Source organism: Cydia fagiglandana, chromosome 20 (assembly GCF_963556715.1).
Source record: "Cydia fagiglandana chromosome 20, ilCydFagi1.1, whole genome shotgun sequence".
In the NCBI taxonomy this organism is placed as follows: domain Eukaryota; kingdom Metazoa; phylum Arthropoda; class Insecta; order Lepidoptera; family Tortricidae; genus Cydia; species Cydia fagiglandana.
The window spans coordinates 15548023-15564092 of NC_085951.1; the positions used below are offsets into that span (position 1 = coordinate 15548023).

The 16070-nt window shown below is 37.8% G+C and overlaps 4 protein-coding genes across 6 annotated transcripts; 2 read left to right on the forward strand and 2 right to left on the reverse strand.

Annotated features, from left to right (window-relative positions):
• Positions 1–129: 129 nt before the first annotated feature.
• On the reverse strand, positions 130–4848 carry LOC134674692 (2-methoxy-6-polyprenyl-1,4-benzoquinol methylase, mitochondrial). Its single transcript, XM_063532815.1, has 7 exons — positions 4603–4848; positions 3943–4092; positions 2992–3121; positions 2448–2586; positions 1870–1958; positions 1278–1389; positions 130–547 (listed from the first exon to the last, which is right to left on the reverse strand). The coding sequence occupies exons 1-7, from the start codon at positions 4772–4774 to the stop codon at positions 446–448; spliced, it is 894 nt and encodes a 297-aa protein (XP_063388885.1). The 5' UTR covers positions 4775–4848; the 3' UTR covers positions 130–445.
• Positions 4849–5108: 260 nt separating this feature from the next.
• On the forward strand, positions 5109–8154 carry LOC134674694 (protein GUCD1). Of its 3 annotated transcripts, none has more exons than XM_063532818.1 (6): positions 5109–5487; positions 5753–5939; positions 6120–6210; positions 6647–6831; positions 7075–7260; positions 7684–8154. In XM_063532818.1, the coding sequence occupies exons 1-6, from the start codon at positions 5466–5468 to the stop codon at positions 7685–7687; spliced, it is 675 nt and encodes a 224-aa protein (XP_063388888.1). In that variant the 5' UTR covers positions 5109–5465; the 3' UTR covers positions 7688–8154. The 3 variants fall into 3 exon arrangements, 2 of the variants coding, with proteins under 2 accessions (XP_063388888.1, XP_063388887.1); XR_010099656.1 differs by having other exon boundaries at positions 5110–5487; positions 7075–7392; XM_063532817.1 differs by lacking the exon at positions 7684–8154 and having other exon boundaries at positions 5110–5487; positions 7075–7659.
• A 1449-nt stretch (positions 8155–9603) lies between these two features.
• Positions 9604–13750, forward strand: LOC134674611 (uncharacterized). Its single transcript, XM_063532728.1, has 3 exons — positions 9604–10327; positions 10423–10566; positions 11564–13750. Exons 1-3 carry the CDS (start codon positions 10085–10087, stop codon positions 12884–12886), a joined length of 1710 nt encoding a protein of 569 aa, XP_063388798.1. The 5' UTR covers positions 9604–10084; the 3' UTR covers positions 12887–13750.
• On the reverse strand, positions 10531–15124 carry LOC134674612 (uncharacterized). Its single transcript, XM_063532729.1, has 2 exons — positions 14303–15124; positions 10531–11567 (listed from the first exon to the last, which is right to left on the reverse strand). Exons 1-2 carry the CDS (start codon positions 14915–14917, stop codon positions 10743–10745), a joined length of 1440 nt encoding a protein of 479 aa, XP_063388799.1. The 5' UTR covers positions 14918–15124; the 3' UTR covers positions 10531–10742.
• Between the last annotated feature and the right edge of the window lie 946 nt (positions 15125–16070).

Genomic DNA, 16070 nt, shown 5'->3' on the forward strand with positions numbered 1-16070 from the left:
ACTTCTACCTACACTTGCATACAATTTTGGTTTAGTCAGACCTGCCTTCATTGTTTGTAACTCCAAAGTATCTAGAATAAGATAGATAAAACAGGAGGGAAGAGAAGAGAACCAATATGAAAATAAAAGTAGGTAGGTAGCTTACTTTATTGACAAAAATTGTAACGTGAATACCATACAACGGAAACGTCAGTCCTCTTCCGTTCTAAATATCTACCGCCGCAGCTTCATAATGTCCATGATATATGGACATATCAAAAATGCACTTATTTACACTTACACCTAAGGTCCTGATGAAATAATAAATAATTTGAATATTACCTATATCAATACAATAGACTAGATATAGACAGTATGGTCATGTAAGGAAGTGGTTTGGGTGTCTCAAATTAAACCGTATCTTGATCTTCTTTCATGCCGTTCAAGGGTCAAATAAGTTCCCTTGTTAGATCTTGAATCCCGAATGTATAGCGGTGACGCCGAAGGTGAGGTTCTCGTAGGTGACCTGCCTGAAGCCTGCATCTTCGATCATGGACTTGAACTTATCCTGAAATGATAAATAATTAAATATAGATTCATGAGGTAACTAAGGGCCCTATCACAATGGCTATTTGCGAGCGAGTTGAAAAGCGCGCAACGATTCCGCTGCGTAGAAAGATACTGGGATTCTTTGAAAATACGTGGCGCGCTTGCAAATCGTCTGTGTGATAGGACCCTAACTGAGCCTAAAAACGAAAATACGACTAACGATCGATATTATCATAATAAAAATTATTTTATTTTGTAAAACCTAGCGCTTACAAATCTTACGATGGATGGTCTGCCTGTAAGTTATTTTACAAAATAATAAAGAGGCACTGCTCTTCAGTTCAGTTCATATATATGTATTTCTCTAAGATTATAAATCACATATACGAGAAACAAACAATGTTTTAGTAATAACATAACTCTTCCATATCTACAATGCTTTTTTTTTATTCATTATTGTTTACTGTACCACAGAATAAATAATAGACTAGGTACTGAAGACTCACTCTCTAACAAAACGTGTCTGTTGCGATCAGGACAGGTATGGCCGCTAGGTGGCGACAGCGCCACGCGCGGATTATGGCTAGCCACCAATATTGGTGTGGAACGGATTTACTTTTTGCTACCTGTTGCAAAGCGACGAAATCGTGGAGTGAGCCACGCCTGACTGTACCTAAAGGTCATCCGATATAAGATCGGACAATGTGAAAGCGCTCTGCCTTAGGTCGTAGTGTTAAAAGAGGGCTGACCTGATTAGGGAACTGGCGGATGCTCTCGACTAGATACTGGTAGGGCTTCCACTGGCCCGCAATCAGCTGCCCCAGCACTGGGATCACTTGGAACGAGTATTGATCATACGCCCTGAAATAATAGTTGGTCAATTATTAGTGCTGAATAAAAATGACCGGTGTGGGTGAAGGGTGTGGATTTTTTAGTGAATTTTTAAAGTGACCATAATTTTTAAAAAACATGAGTTGGTTTTTTTTTGTATTTTTATGATAACTGTTATGACTTGGTCTATCATCCGTTTACGGCTTGACGTCGAATTCTGGGACACCCTGTATACTACCTATTGTACAGTCAAATTTCTCACTGGATCTACAGAGAATAAAGGCATGGTTATACTAATAGTTTTGCTGACTGTAGTACGTACGTCGATACTTACAGATGTAGTGCATAATTATTTTCCATCGTATTTTCACGGAAACGTACGAACGTGCCTTGCTACTTCAGTCAATCTCGGTACAAAAAGTACTGAGGTTGACTGAAGTAGCATATTACGACAAATACGAACGTTTCCGAGAAAATACGATGGAAAACAATTATGCACTACATCTGTACCACTGTAAAGTCTCGTTGGGCAGATGGCTGAACTCGAGACACATGAAGCGGCCGCCGGGCGCCAGCACGCGATACGCCTCTTCTAGCACCTGGAACGAGACAATTTTGGTTATTAAATTCGTCTAAAACCAGATAAATCTTAAAACTTTCATTAGACACAGACATTCATTGATGAAACGGGTCTGTACATCAACATTTAGGATATTTTGTTGTTACTCTACAGACTGTACTTCTTCTTAGTCCTAGCTTTTATGCCATTCACTTGGGATCAGCCCAGGAGCGCGCATGGCTCACTCCGCGACTTTGCGACTCACGGACCTCACAAATACGGTGAAAAATAATTATGCACTACATCTGCTACAGGTAGCAAAAAGTACATCCGTTCCACACTAATTTTGGTGGCTAGCCATAAGCCGCGCGTGGCGCTGTCGCCACCTAGCAGCCATACCTGTCCTGATCGTAACAGACGCGTTTTGTTAGGGAGCGAGTCTTCTGTACCTAGTACTATTCTTTATTCTGTGCCAGGAGGGAGGAAGAACTTTTGCGCCACATCACACGACAGTACTTCTGTACTGTACCTTATCAATATGTGTGCAGTTGCGGATGCCGAAGGCGATGGTGTAAGCGGTGTAGCTGTCGTCAGCGTGTGGTAACTTTTCTGCATCTCCGCACACCCAGTCAATGTCCACTCCGCATGACTCCGCAGTGTAACCCTGTCTGAAACAGTAATGGGAAGAATTATTAATGAGACCAAAAAACACAACTTCATTGGAATTTGCTGTGGCAGCTTGTATCAAAAGCCGGCCAAGTGCGAGTCAGACTCGCGCACGAAGGGTTCCGTACTATTAAGCAACAAACGGTAAAAAAATCACGCTTATTGTGTGGGAGCTCCATTTAAATATTTATTATATTCTATTTTTAGTATTTGTCGTTATAGGGACAACAGAAATACATCATCTGTGAAAATTTCAACTGCCTAGCTATCACGGTTCATGAGATACAGTAGGCGGGTGACAGACAGACAGCAGTCTTAGTAATAGGGTCCCATTTTTACCCTTTGGGTATAGAACCCTATAAAAGTAGTTTTAACAAATGGCTCTTGAGTCATAATAATATTCATACTTTTGTGCCCTGAGTTTGCCCACATCGAGCATTGCTTGGTTGATATCGCAGACAGTGACGGCACTCCGTCTGCCCTCTGGTGCAGGACCCAGGTTCTTCAGATAGTTTATATACCGGAATGTAATGTCCCCTGTAATCCAAGAACATGGGTAATTAGTCACTAAAATAGAATAAACAAACATATGAAGCTGAAACACAGTTTTAGTACATAGGTAATTGAAATTTTCTATTAAAATTATTTTGCATTGTTTAAGAATTATAAACAATCTTGTATAATATATCCTTTAGTTATTCTTAGTTTTAAGATGCCAATCAAATAAAGACAATTACTTCATAGGCTTAGTGTAAATATTGCTGATCAGATGCCAATACAAAAAGAGTAGTGAGTTTTTAGGGTTCCGTACCCAAAGGGTAAAACGGGACCCTATTACTAAGACTTCGCTGTCCGTCCGTCTGTCACCAGGCTGTATCTCATGAACCGTGATAGCTAGACAGTTGAAATTTTCACAGATGATGTATTTCTGTTCCCGCTATAACAACAAATACTAAAAACAGAATAAAATAAAGATTTAAATGGGGCTCCCATACAACAAACGTGATTTTTGACCAAAGTTAAGCAACGTCGGGAGTGGTCAGTACTTGGATGGGTGACCGTTTTTTTTTTTGCTTTTTTTGTTTTTTTTTTTGCATTATGGTACGGAACCCTTCGTGCGCGAGTCTGACTCGCACTTGCCCGGTTTTTTTATAATGTTTCTTTTTCTCTGAATATTAATAAGACTATCTTAGTTGCATAATTCATTGCGTTTTTATTGTGGTATGGTATTGGCTGTCTTCCAAAATATTATTTGGAGTTTATATTTATTATAGTTTTTTCAAAGGTTGCATTTAAAACTCATCCATTGTACTTTCAATTAAAGTAAGCATAAATTTAAATAAATAATTGCCTCATACCTGTCCCACCAGCAACATCTAGCAGCTTGGTCCCGTGTGTGGGCGCCAGCCGCTGCATGAAGATATCCTTCCACAGGCGGTGGATGCCCAGCGACATGGCATCATTCATTACATCATACTTCTCTGCCACCGTCTCAAATACATTGTGTACTGAAAAACAAAGATGATGTAGATATTGCAAATCTACAGTTTTTCTTCACTTTATTAGTTGGAGGTTTATGAATATCTTTTATATCTTCAATGTAATTCAAAAGTAAGTAAAGATACAGTTATAGTGCCTATAGTTACAACACTTAGAAAGTGTAGGTAGTAAGATTTACAAAGTAAGTATTGCGATACAGCGGGGAAATGCTGCCAGCATCTACGGCACCATTCCGCAGGATAGCTTGTAATTATTTATTTTTAGATTAGTTTTATTTATTTTTAGATTTAGTTTTTAAGTTTTGTAGGTTAGTTATTTAATTATGGTGGATAATTACTTGCGTGGTTTGTTGCTTCAAGTAATGCAAAAGTAATTTTGCAATGCTTGTTATTAATATATTTTATTTTATATCAAACTATATTGTACGCAAAGATACAGCTATAGTGCCTATAGTTACGACACTTAGAAAGTGTAGGTAGTAAGATTTACAAAGTCAAGTAGTTTAATCTTACACTAACCTTTTTTCCACTTCTCTTTCTCATCGACTGTTTCGAAGCCGAAATGAGTCTGTTTCGATTTTTCGCTTTCGTTGACTTTTTCAGACGTTTGAGTACTTAGCAATCGTAGTCGTATGTGACTGCTTGATCGTCCTAGTTTAGCTAACTTTAAAACCGAGTTTCTTAACGCCATAGTTTCAGCTTATTTATTATTTCCTAAATAAACCCTATTCGAATAAAATATGCACTGCGCACGAGTCAGCTGTTATATAGCGAATGTCAATGTCACATTGACAGTCCGTTTAAATACTGCATTGCGTTAGGGTGGTACTCCACCTCTATCCAATTTCTTTGTCCAATGTGTATTACGTCTCACATTTTGCTTTAATGAGAGAGTAAGAAGCAATGATGTTGGACCAATATTGGATAGATGGAATACACCTTTACGCATATATCGTGTAGTATCAAAACGCAATTTTGACATTAGGTAAACCCATAGGGTAAACCTTTTCTTTGTACGCAATACACATAGTCCGGGATGATAACTGAAGGAATAGCATATACATTATAAGCTTTAATAAAGGCAACAAATTATAATAATACATAGTGGTCAAACTTGGTTTAGTACATTAGAAAAGATTATTAGTAAAATGGTTGTTGTCATGTAATCGATTGCTATAAAACGGACGCAAAACCTAACCCAATGCAAATCGGAATATTGCTGTCATAGAAACAAAAGTCAAATCAATCTTTTCGGCGAAATGTATGACTAATAAAAATATACTTCTTATAGCATATTTTCCATATTCTAAACATATTTCAAGTTAATAAACAAGTATTGCTACTAGCTCCTTGATGTTACTTTAGCACCAAGTTTGATTAAAATGGGTTCTGCAGCAGAAAATGGTATGTAAACAAACTTGTTTATAAACTTTTCTTTTGCAACTAGGTATTCAATTCAGACCTAAGTATTCAGTAATAACATGATATAATAATAAGTTAATTTTTATCATAAACTTAAAGTTGTTAGTTTAATTTTCTATTTATACCAATACAAATGTCCCTCTTCTAGGTTCTAAGTTAAAACCTTAAAGATTTTAGTCTGTATTTTTTTTTATATTCTCACTGTCGAGGGCCAAGGACTTAAAGTGAGTATTATTCTAATACACAGTGTATGGTGAGCATCAGTTGGAGCACTTCACTCAGCGGTATTCGTGGGACTGTGGCGTGGCCTGCGTCACAATGCTGCTGGACCCAGCACAGCGCCAGGAGCTGCTAGACAACTTTGAGCAGATCTGCAAGGAGGAGGGCTTCGGACAAATCACATGGACCATTGATCTCTGTTATCTGTTGAAGAAGTAAGTGGATACTTGGGAGAAATTAAAATGAAATGTGTTTATTTTGCTTACTTTCCATTGGCTAGCAAGACCCTTACAACAATTTGACTATTACTTAGCCAACCTAGCTAAAACTACAAAGGTCTCCAAATATTTCAGTTTTATTTTTAATTATTAAAACGGAGAAATTCTGATTTTAAGGTTTGAGATCCCTCACTGCATGCATACCACTATGATGGGGGTGAATGAGGCCCACAGGAAACACAATTACTACCGGAATATCATTGATAAGGTACACTCTACTGATTAAAACATACATAGAAGTTTTCGGAAAAAATGGTACTATTTACTTTTTTTTCGAAAAACCATCAACTTTTGGGTTATTTAGACTCAGAATCACGAGTACTATTGAATGAGGCAAAAAAAAAAGTGTCCCCAGTTTTTCATACAAATTTCGGATGTCAGTTTTGTAACAGTCCATACAAAATGTATGTGAAACTATGTTTTAAAATCGATGGTCCTCTTGATTCTGAGTAGAAATAACCCAAAACTTGATGGATTTTCGAAAAAAGGTAAATGGTACATTTTAAACGAAAATGCCCACGTAATAAATAAATAATAAAAACAAAAAAAATAAAAAGCCAGGCCCTGAGGCGGGCCATATACTTGTTGGTAATGTTGGTATAAAAAAAATCGTTTTGTCTATAGTATGATTAACTGTTTTGTAGGACCGCCTCCGCATCTCTCAACGCTTCGACTCCGCAAACGCCGTAGGCATAGAGTTGGTAGAAGGCCACCTGCCAATGGACGCCATAGTGCGTCATCTGCGTCATGGCCCAGCCTTATTACTCATCGACGCAGGACTGCTGTCGTGCGACATCTGTAAACACAACAAGCTCAAGGCGGACTTCCGGTGAGACATGATGCCATAGTGCGTCATCTGCGTCCCTTAGCCATTTCACTACCAAACCTTTCGTTGAGTAACTTATCGATCTAAGTATTTTTTTTTAACTGGCAGTCAGTATTTTATCTGACATTTTTCTAGAGACTAAAGGTCTTTAACGATGGCAAAAATGGTGACCTCGTACCATCAGGCGGGCTGTATACTTGTTTACTACCGACGTGGCATATTTACGTTTGTTAATTTTGTAAACAGGCGCTGTTTCGGCGGCTCTTTCACCGGCCACTTCGTCCTACTAGTGGGCGTCCGTCGCAACAAACTGCTGTACCGCGACCCCGCCTTAAGGCCACGCACATGTGCCACCAGCATGGCGCGCATGGAGAGGGCTAGAGCCCCGCCTACTGATAGAGACGTTATACTTGTGTATAAGGAGTATAGGAGGTGACGAGCTCTACCAGATACCGACCTCGCCTTAAGGCAACGCACATGTGACACCAGCCTGGGGCGCATGGAGAGGGCTAGAGCCCCGCCTACTGATAGAGACGTTATACTTGTGTATAAGGAGTACAGGAGGTGACGAGCTCTACCGAGTTACCTACCCCGCCTTAAGGCCACGCACATGTGCCACCAGCATGGCGCGCATGGAGAGGGCTAGAGCCCTGCCTACTGATTACTGATAGAGACGTTATACTTGTGTATAAGAAGTATAGGAGGTGACGAGCTCTACCATGTTACCGACCCCGCCTTAAGGCCACGCACATGTACCACCAGCATGACGACACCATCATGATGCATGAGCATGATGATGATGATGATGATGATGAGACGTTATACCGTTATACTTGTCTATAAAGAGTACAGGAGGTGACACAAGAGACAGGGTTTTATTTTATTTATTGTTACTTATTTACAAGAGTGTGTTCCGAAAAAAGATTATTATGAACATATAATATTCAAAAATTCATTTAGTCATAATAATATATGAAATCCACGTTTTGATGATAATCATGTGACAAGAGAAAACTGATTTTTATTTTTTAATTATTTTGTTGATGTAATTTTGAGAATAGGTTATTTATTTTGCCATTAAGTTTACCTTTTCTTGTATGTGCTAAGAGCAAAGTGCTGACATATTTATTTCAAAGAGATACAGCAATGTATTTAATTTTATATAATAGATATATAAATTTATGTTCTCTCTACCTACACTAATATGATCAAATCTAAACATATACGAATTAATTATTATGTCCATGACAAAAGAGTTTTTTTTTTAATAAATTGTTTATAATATATTAATTAATGCAAAATAGCCGTATCAATGACAGACGAGTATCATTGTCATAATTCATAATAATTTTCAGGAAATAAATGAGATTTTATTTTTCATAAAACTTTTTCTGGATAGAGTTTGTGCGGAAAGAGAAAAAAAAAAGAGAGCATATACATTTCACGACTCTTCTCTTTCCGCACACAGACAGACTCTACCTATGTGATACCTATATTTTTTGAACTGTGTTATAAAGCCATTTAAATTGCACTCTAGTTAAATTAAATACCTACTATCGCCCATTCAGTTAATATTTCTAATTACATTAATTAAGTACCTCCTTTGAAATTAAAATTTATATCTTTTCCCTAAAAACTTTGCTATGAAATACGATCACTAATTCCCTAGACATAACCTTTATAATTATTGAAGACAATGTAGTGGCTAGAGTTAGATTTAACGTTTTCTTAGAAACCGAAACTAAGTAGGTATTTTGTGCGTTTTGTGTTTTATATACAACCTATATATTCCATTGTCTATAAACTATTGCACAATCGGTGGACATACCTACTCGTAAAAGACTGTCTTACGTTACGTCACTATTCAGATTTTACACCATTCATTTCATAATTTCATGAACACAGTAAATTCGATTCGACAATTTAACGTCAGTAAAAGCGTAAAGCAAAAATATAATGAAAAAAATACCTAATAATAGTACATTTCGATGCTAGTGCGGAAGGTATGTCATTACTTCACGAGTACCGAGATATTCGGGACGAGTGAAGAATGACATTTCCGCACGTGTATCGAACGACGTTTTTTAATACAGTTGCGAAAAAATAAGAAAAACATTGTTAATCGTACACTAAACAAAAGTGGTAACAGTGACAGCTCGGTTAGACGTCGTCTTTAAGTATATTATATCTATGGGCGTTTTGAGTCTGGCTAGCCAAAAATTGTTGACAGATATTTCGGGGTTGTATCACCAATTGTCTATGATTATAAAAAAAAAACTAAAAGTCAGATGTCAAATTATGTCATTCATTCAAATTTTTTGCGGTTTATAAGGGGTTTATTTTAAATAATCTTAATAATTTCTATACTGAGTGAGGTTCGCAAACTATTATTTAAGCTCGTAAATAATTACGACAATGTGCGAAGTCGACGTGTAGCGTTGTATAATGAAAAACTGCAATGTTTACAACTCCTAACCAAATGTAAACAAATTAGGAGGTTGGTGCTCTATAAATATTTCGATACTTTAAGTACTAGTTCTAACATTTGCCTATTACTTTGATTAAGTACGTGAATTTATTAATGCCTGAATCTCATAAACAGGACAAGTGTATAAGGAAACGGATAAACTAAACGTTCTGAAAAATATCTATAAAATCTAAATATTTGAACGTAAACATATGTGTTTTTCGTTGACTGTACTTTAAATAGTGGTAGAAATTATGTGAGCTGACCTTGAGCGCACGTAAACGCTTATTAAAGTGGTAACAGACTATCGCACCGGACCGCGACCTTGGTGCGGTGCGGAGCATTTATCGATAGTCTGTAAGCTTCCATCGCACATAATTATTATTAATAGCGGTGCGGTGGGCATGCACGTCGCACCAACTGACAGGTAATAATAATACTGGTGCGCTCCGCACCAATTTCCATAGTGTGTAAGCTGCGTCGCACCGTTTGACAGCGGGGCTACCGCGAACTACATTCGACGTCTAACCTCTCTGTCGCACTTATAAATTCGTACGTAAGTGTGACAGGGAGACAACACGTCGAAAGTGGTTCGCGGTAGACCCTCGGCTTTCATTTTCAGTGGAATGTTAAAATACTACTATGACGGGAGTACAGCGATTTTTCTTGCTAGGTTTATAATTAATTTTGTTGATATTCTCTACCTTTCACCATTCACACTGACTCTGGCAAAGGCCCTAAAGGCTGCCATTTCTCTAATATAATATATATATATATCATGTGATCAACATGGAGCCCGAGATCATAGGTGACGCGGAAAGACAATCCATCATTGAAATCTTGGAATTGTATAAAGATTTCCCATGGTTATGGGACTTAAACCACGCCAAATATTTTGATAAGGACGCTCGCTCGCAATCATTCGAAGTCCTTTTAGAGTGCTACCAAAAATACTTTCCCAATACAACGGTCACCGATATCAGGAAAAAAATTGAATACTTAAGATCATGTTACCGGCGGGAGCGAAAAAAGGTTGGTAAATAAATCAAGTTTTTTTTAAATTGTATTTAATAATGTACCAAATAAAAACAATAAATCATCACATACAAAAATTTTGCTAACTTCAGGTGGAGTCCAGCAAGACTACAGGAGCTGGCTCAACGGAAATATACCAACCGAATCTCTGGTACTACCCATATTTAAATTTTCTGCAGGAAAAAACGGTTCCAACCACAGTTCCAGTTGACAACTTTCCAACAAAGGATGTTGAGGTAAACATTTCTAGAGTGCTTGCATGGCGAGCTTAACATGATTTTTTAAATAATGGATAAATCAGTTTGTAATCGTTTTCATGGGATCAAATGAATTAAAAACTATTAATAATAACTAACATTTATTATAATTTTACCCTTAGTAGAACAAAAAATGAGACTTTCTGAGAGTGTGATTAATGCACTAAATTTATCATTCGCTCTTGAAAATCAACACGACCTTGGTTGTTAAAATATTCTGTAAATTTCTGCCGAACAGCATTTCCTTCTGCAGTACGTTGTCTGTCAGTTCGTCCATCTGTGTTGACAATACCAACCGAGATATCATTTCTACGCCAATCACCTGGTCTGAAAGAAATGTTCTTTGTGTCTTCCCCATCAACACAATTTGTGGTTACATAATTTGAGGAGGTTTTCCTCAAATAATTGTGCAAAGCACAAGTCGCCATTACCACTTTTGGAACATTTTCTACATTAATTGTAATTGGTTTTTTAAAAATTCTGAATCGTTCTGAAAGTATGCCAAATGCGTTTTCAACGACCCTTCGGGCTCTTGACAGCCTGTAATTAAAAATTCGTTTTTCTTGGGTCAAATTTCTCTGTGGATAAGGCTTTAATAAGTTTTCGTTTATAGCAAATGCACTGTCGGCAACAAAACAATATGGGGCAACTATGTCTGACCCTGGCAAAACGGCTGGTGCAGGTATATCCAGTTGATTTGATGACAACTTTTTATAGAAGGATGTATGTTTAAATACTCCCCCGTCAGAAATACTGCCATTCGTGCCCACATTTATATAAAGAAATTCGTAATTGGCATTGACAATGCCCAGCAAAACTATGCTGAATGTTCCTTTATAATTATAGTATAAGGAACCAGAGTTTGGTGGCTTTTCAATCAAAATATGTTTCCCATCAATGCTTCCCAAACAATGATGGAACTGCCACTTTGTTTCGAATTCTTTTGCAATCTTCAGCCAAGCTTCTTCTGTTTCAGGAACCTGTAACAAAAAAAGAGAGGAAAACATTAGAAAAAAAACAAAGTGCTATCTTTAAGAAACAAGAGGACTTATTAGACTCGGCGAAAGAACTATTAAGAAGCCCGGACGAGAGTTCAGAGGACGCTTTTGGGAGGTCTATTATTATGCAACTGAAAGAGCTGACAAAAATACAAAAATGTGTTGCAGAGAGGTTGATTAGTGAGGTATTGTTTTATGCTAAATTAGGCGAACTCAGTATAAATACTACTCTATACATAAATAAAAACCACACACCATCACCCTCACCCCAGCACTCTTCACCGTCACCGCAGTATTTTCCTCCTTCATCACCCCAGCAATCCGAGCATCCATCACCAGAATCTATACCCCAGCGTTTGACAGCACCTTCTCCGGCTCTGTTATTCCCTCCTAACCAAACCCCATTCCTCCCAGCCCGTCCTCCCCATATGCCGTGGCAACCATTAACAACATCTTCACCCCAATATTTTCCTCCATCATCACCCCAGCAATCCCAGCATCTATCACAATCACCAGAATCTACATCCCAGCTTTTGACAGTGCCTTCTCCGTCTATGTTATGCCCTACTAACCAAACACCCTTCCTCTCAGCCCGGCCATCCCAAGTGCCTCAGCAACCACCCCAATATTTTTCTCCATCATCACTCCAGCAATCCCAGCATCCATCACGATCACCAGAATCTATATCCCAGCTTTTGACACACACAGTGCCTTCTCCGTCTCTGTTATCCCCTCCTAACCAAACTCCCTTCCTACATGCCCATCCTTCCCAAGTGCCGCAACAACCATTAACAACATCTTCATCATCACAAAAATATTTTCCTGTCTCTGTCTCATCACCCCAATATTTTTCTCCATCATCACTCCAGCAATCCCAGTATCCATCACGATCACCAGAATCTACATCCCAGCTTTTGACACACACAGTGCCTTCTCCGTATCTGTTATCCCCTCCTAACCAAACTCCCTTCCTACCTGCCTGTCCTTCCCAAGTGCCGCAACAACCATCAACAACATCTTCATCATCGCAAAAATATTTTCCTCCGTCATCACCCCAGCAATCCCAACATCCATCACGATCACCAGAATCTACATCCCAACTTTTGACAGCGCCTTCGCCGTCTCTGTTATCCCCTCCTAACCAAACCCCCTTCGTCCCAGCTTGTCCTTCCCAAGTGCCGCAACAACCATCAACGCAGCCTCTATCATCATTACCTCGTAGGAGTATTATTCTCCAAAAAAATAATATATTCAGAGGAGAGTTAAAAGACTTAAACAAATTTGTGATATTAAAAAAATAGCCTCATAAGATATGTTAAGAAAAATAATCAGAGGAGAATTAAAAGACTAATAAATAATTAAAAATGTATCTGATTTTAGAATAAGGAGATATCTCAAGGAGATATTATAAAATATATATTCAGAGAGAGATTCAATCAAAGCCTTTAATAAATATCTGACTAAAAATATTGTCTCTTGACACATAGGTATGTAATATATGTAAATGTATGAGTATATTCTGACCATCCTAAATTTTCATTCCAAGTTACTTATCAAGTATGGATAGCTTATAGGGATGTGTATGCATTCTTATTGCAACGTTTGTGCATAGTTAGTGTAGTCAGAGTCTACTCAGAGGCGAATCAAAAAAAGACAATTAAAGATCAGATTTTTATAAAATAGCCCCTTGAGATAATATATTATGTTAGGTAACTATATGGGACAGTAAGCTGCAGAGGCTACCTTTTCTCTGCAGCTTACTGTACTATTTACACTTTTAATTTTCAAGTCCAGTCAACCTATTTGATTTCGGTACCCCTTCATAATGTGGCAAGTTATGAAGTGGCCCCGAAATCAAATTGGTTGACTGCACAGTTTTCACATTTTGTAACTATTATTTGGAAAGGGTCTAGTGATCCTACAAATGTTAGCCAGTTTAGTGAGTCATGGGGAGTCTGTATTTTACTGACACTAATATTATTGTTATAAATAAGTATAAGTAACATATATTTCTTCCCTTTAATACTGCCAAAATTGGTGTGACAGAGAGGTGACTGATAATAAAATTACTTATTGTTAATTATTATTAGGTATTTAGTATGATCATTCTAATTAGGTGCCATAAAAGCTGTGATTCATAAATAATAATAATTAGATTATTAATAGCATATTGTTTTATTTCTCACATTAGGTACCTACACATGTTTGTTGTTGACACAAAAGTTGCTGTTTTATTTTTTTATTCCAGATACTAAAAGGTTTTCTAAAGTAAAAGTAAGGTAAACATACTAGTACTCGACATGCTATTGCCCGATAGATGACACCTTGCTGTCATCGCTATTGACAATGACTTGAGTTTCAAGATGACATGTACTGGGACCGCATCGAGCACCAGTATGTTTACCTTATGTCAAATATGTTCCAAAGTAACACAGCATGAAGTTGGTGAACCTTGGTAATAAATCTATGTATTCCTAAGGTTTACTAACTTCATGCTGTTTCTATTGATACTAAGTGCCAAAAATATGTACACATTACCTAAATATATAGCGACCTGTCTAGCCTAGTGGTTAGTGACCCTGCATATTAAGCTGATGGTACCGGGTTCAAATCCTGGTACCGCCATTTACTTGGGTGATGACCAGGGAAATGAATTGTTTCATTTGTTATACACAAAGTTAGCTACATAGGTATGACAAAAGATACAATTGTTTCACCTTTATATAGTCTTTGAGAGCTTCAAAGATAGCTTGGCAGGTCTCTGGTATTATTTCTGAGAGCAGTTGGGACGATATGCTCGTGCAGAATTTCAGTTCTCTTAGGTCTCTGCCAGACGTTAGATATTTTAACGTCGCCAACAGCCTCTCTTCGGCTGTCACCGCTGCCCTCAAATGTGTATCTTTTTTTGTAATATGTGGTTTGACTAAACTTAACAGCTCCTGAAATAAATCTGGTGACAGGCGGAGATATATTTTAAAATCTTCGTCATCCAGCTCTCTAATGAGCCGTACGTGACTATATGCCTTTCTGTCTCTTAGGTAAAATTTGGCCCATTCCTTTCTCTTTTTCTTTTTAAATATAGGTTGAGTGGTAGTGGCAATTGTAGCCACTATCAAGGCGATTTTAGTTTGTTTAGATAACACTGGAGGCATTCTTATTTGAAAACATACATTCGTGGTGTCATAGCAACTGGACGGCAATGTAGCCAGTTGATGAAATAAAAATATGCAGGTACAATGCTTCAAAGAAACTGATTTGCAAAGATTTTCATGCAAAACTATGGATTGTGTTGTTTTAGGCTCTCTACCTACCTCTAAAAAGCAAAGCCGCATTGAAGCCCTTAAGATTTAATTTAAAATGATAAAGGATTCCATTGCAAAAATTTGATGAAAAACACGGAAATATGGGACACTTGGCAACACTGGCGCACGTGTGCGGCAGTCTGTAAGCTAGGATCGCACCGTTTTGACGGTCCGGTGCGATAGTGTGGAAGCCCACGGCAGTAAAGCAATTCCTAGAACCGCTCCAAGGTCGCGGTCCGGTGCGATAGTCTGTTACCACTTTTAAACTTATTTCCTTAGGTACCTTACTTGTGCTCAGAAAATCAAAAATATTGTCTAGTATCAAAACTATACTTCCTACTATACAAAGTGTGACCAGCCCAAGATTTTTTGAATTTCCCGCCAAACATTTGAGTAAAATTTCAGTAGCCAGACTCTACCATTATTACGAAATATAGCAACGTAACAAGAAAAAAAAGTATTTCCTTAGTCTCGTCTAGTTTAGTCTATGCCCGGGGAGTCCCCGCCGGCGACCGCCGCGCTCTTATTTCATTGTGTTAAGGATAATTTTCCGTCGACTCTTCTCGCTTAATCTCGATCACACGTGGCCATTAAATCTGTATTCAATCTGTTTATCTGTAGTTATGATTTATTTGTTCCTTGATATTTGAATATCATGCAATTATATATTTATTTTTGCTTTTCCAGTTTTCAGAATATTTTAAGAGAATAGATAGATATGAAGGAAGTTTATATGGGATACTTAAATGTTTACACTCTTTGAAAACCTATTAAGTACCTATACACGTATTTTTAGTATAGTGTGTTTGTAGAAAACTTTGTTCACGGAACACTTATTTCTTTAAAAAGTGTCAATAATCAAGAACCTATTTACTTCTATCTTCTCATACTACAAAAGGGTAGGGTAGCTGATGACCTGATGTTGATATCTAATCCCGTAACATCTATATGGGGCATTATCTATGAAAAGGGTCCGTATTGTCGATGGCGCTTACGTCGCCACAGCATTGTATCATAGAGTAACTTATATATGTCGGCGGCCGATCGTAAAATCGGGCATATCATGAAATTCCTAGGCATATCGTGAAATTCCTAGGCATATCGTGAAAGGTGAAAATCTTTGACTCGTTCCCTGAGTTGACGGAGCCCCGCGTAGTTCTATTTCTGGGCAGTTTGCCCTTCG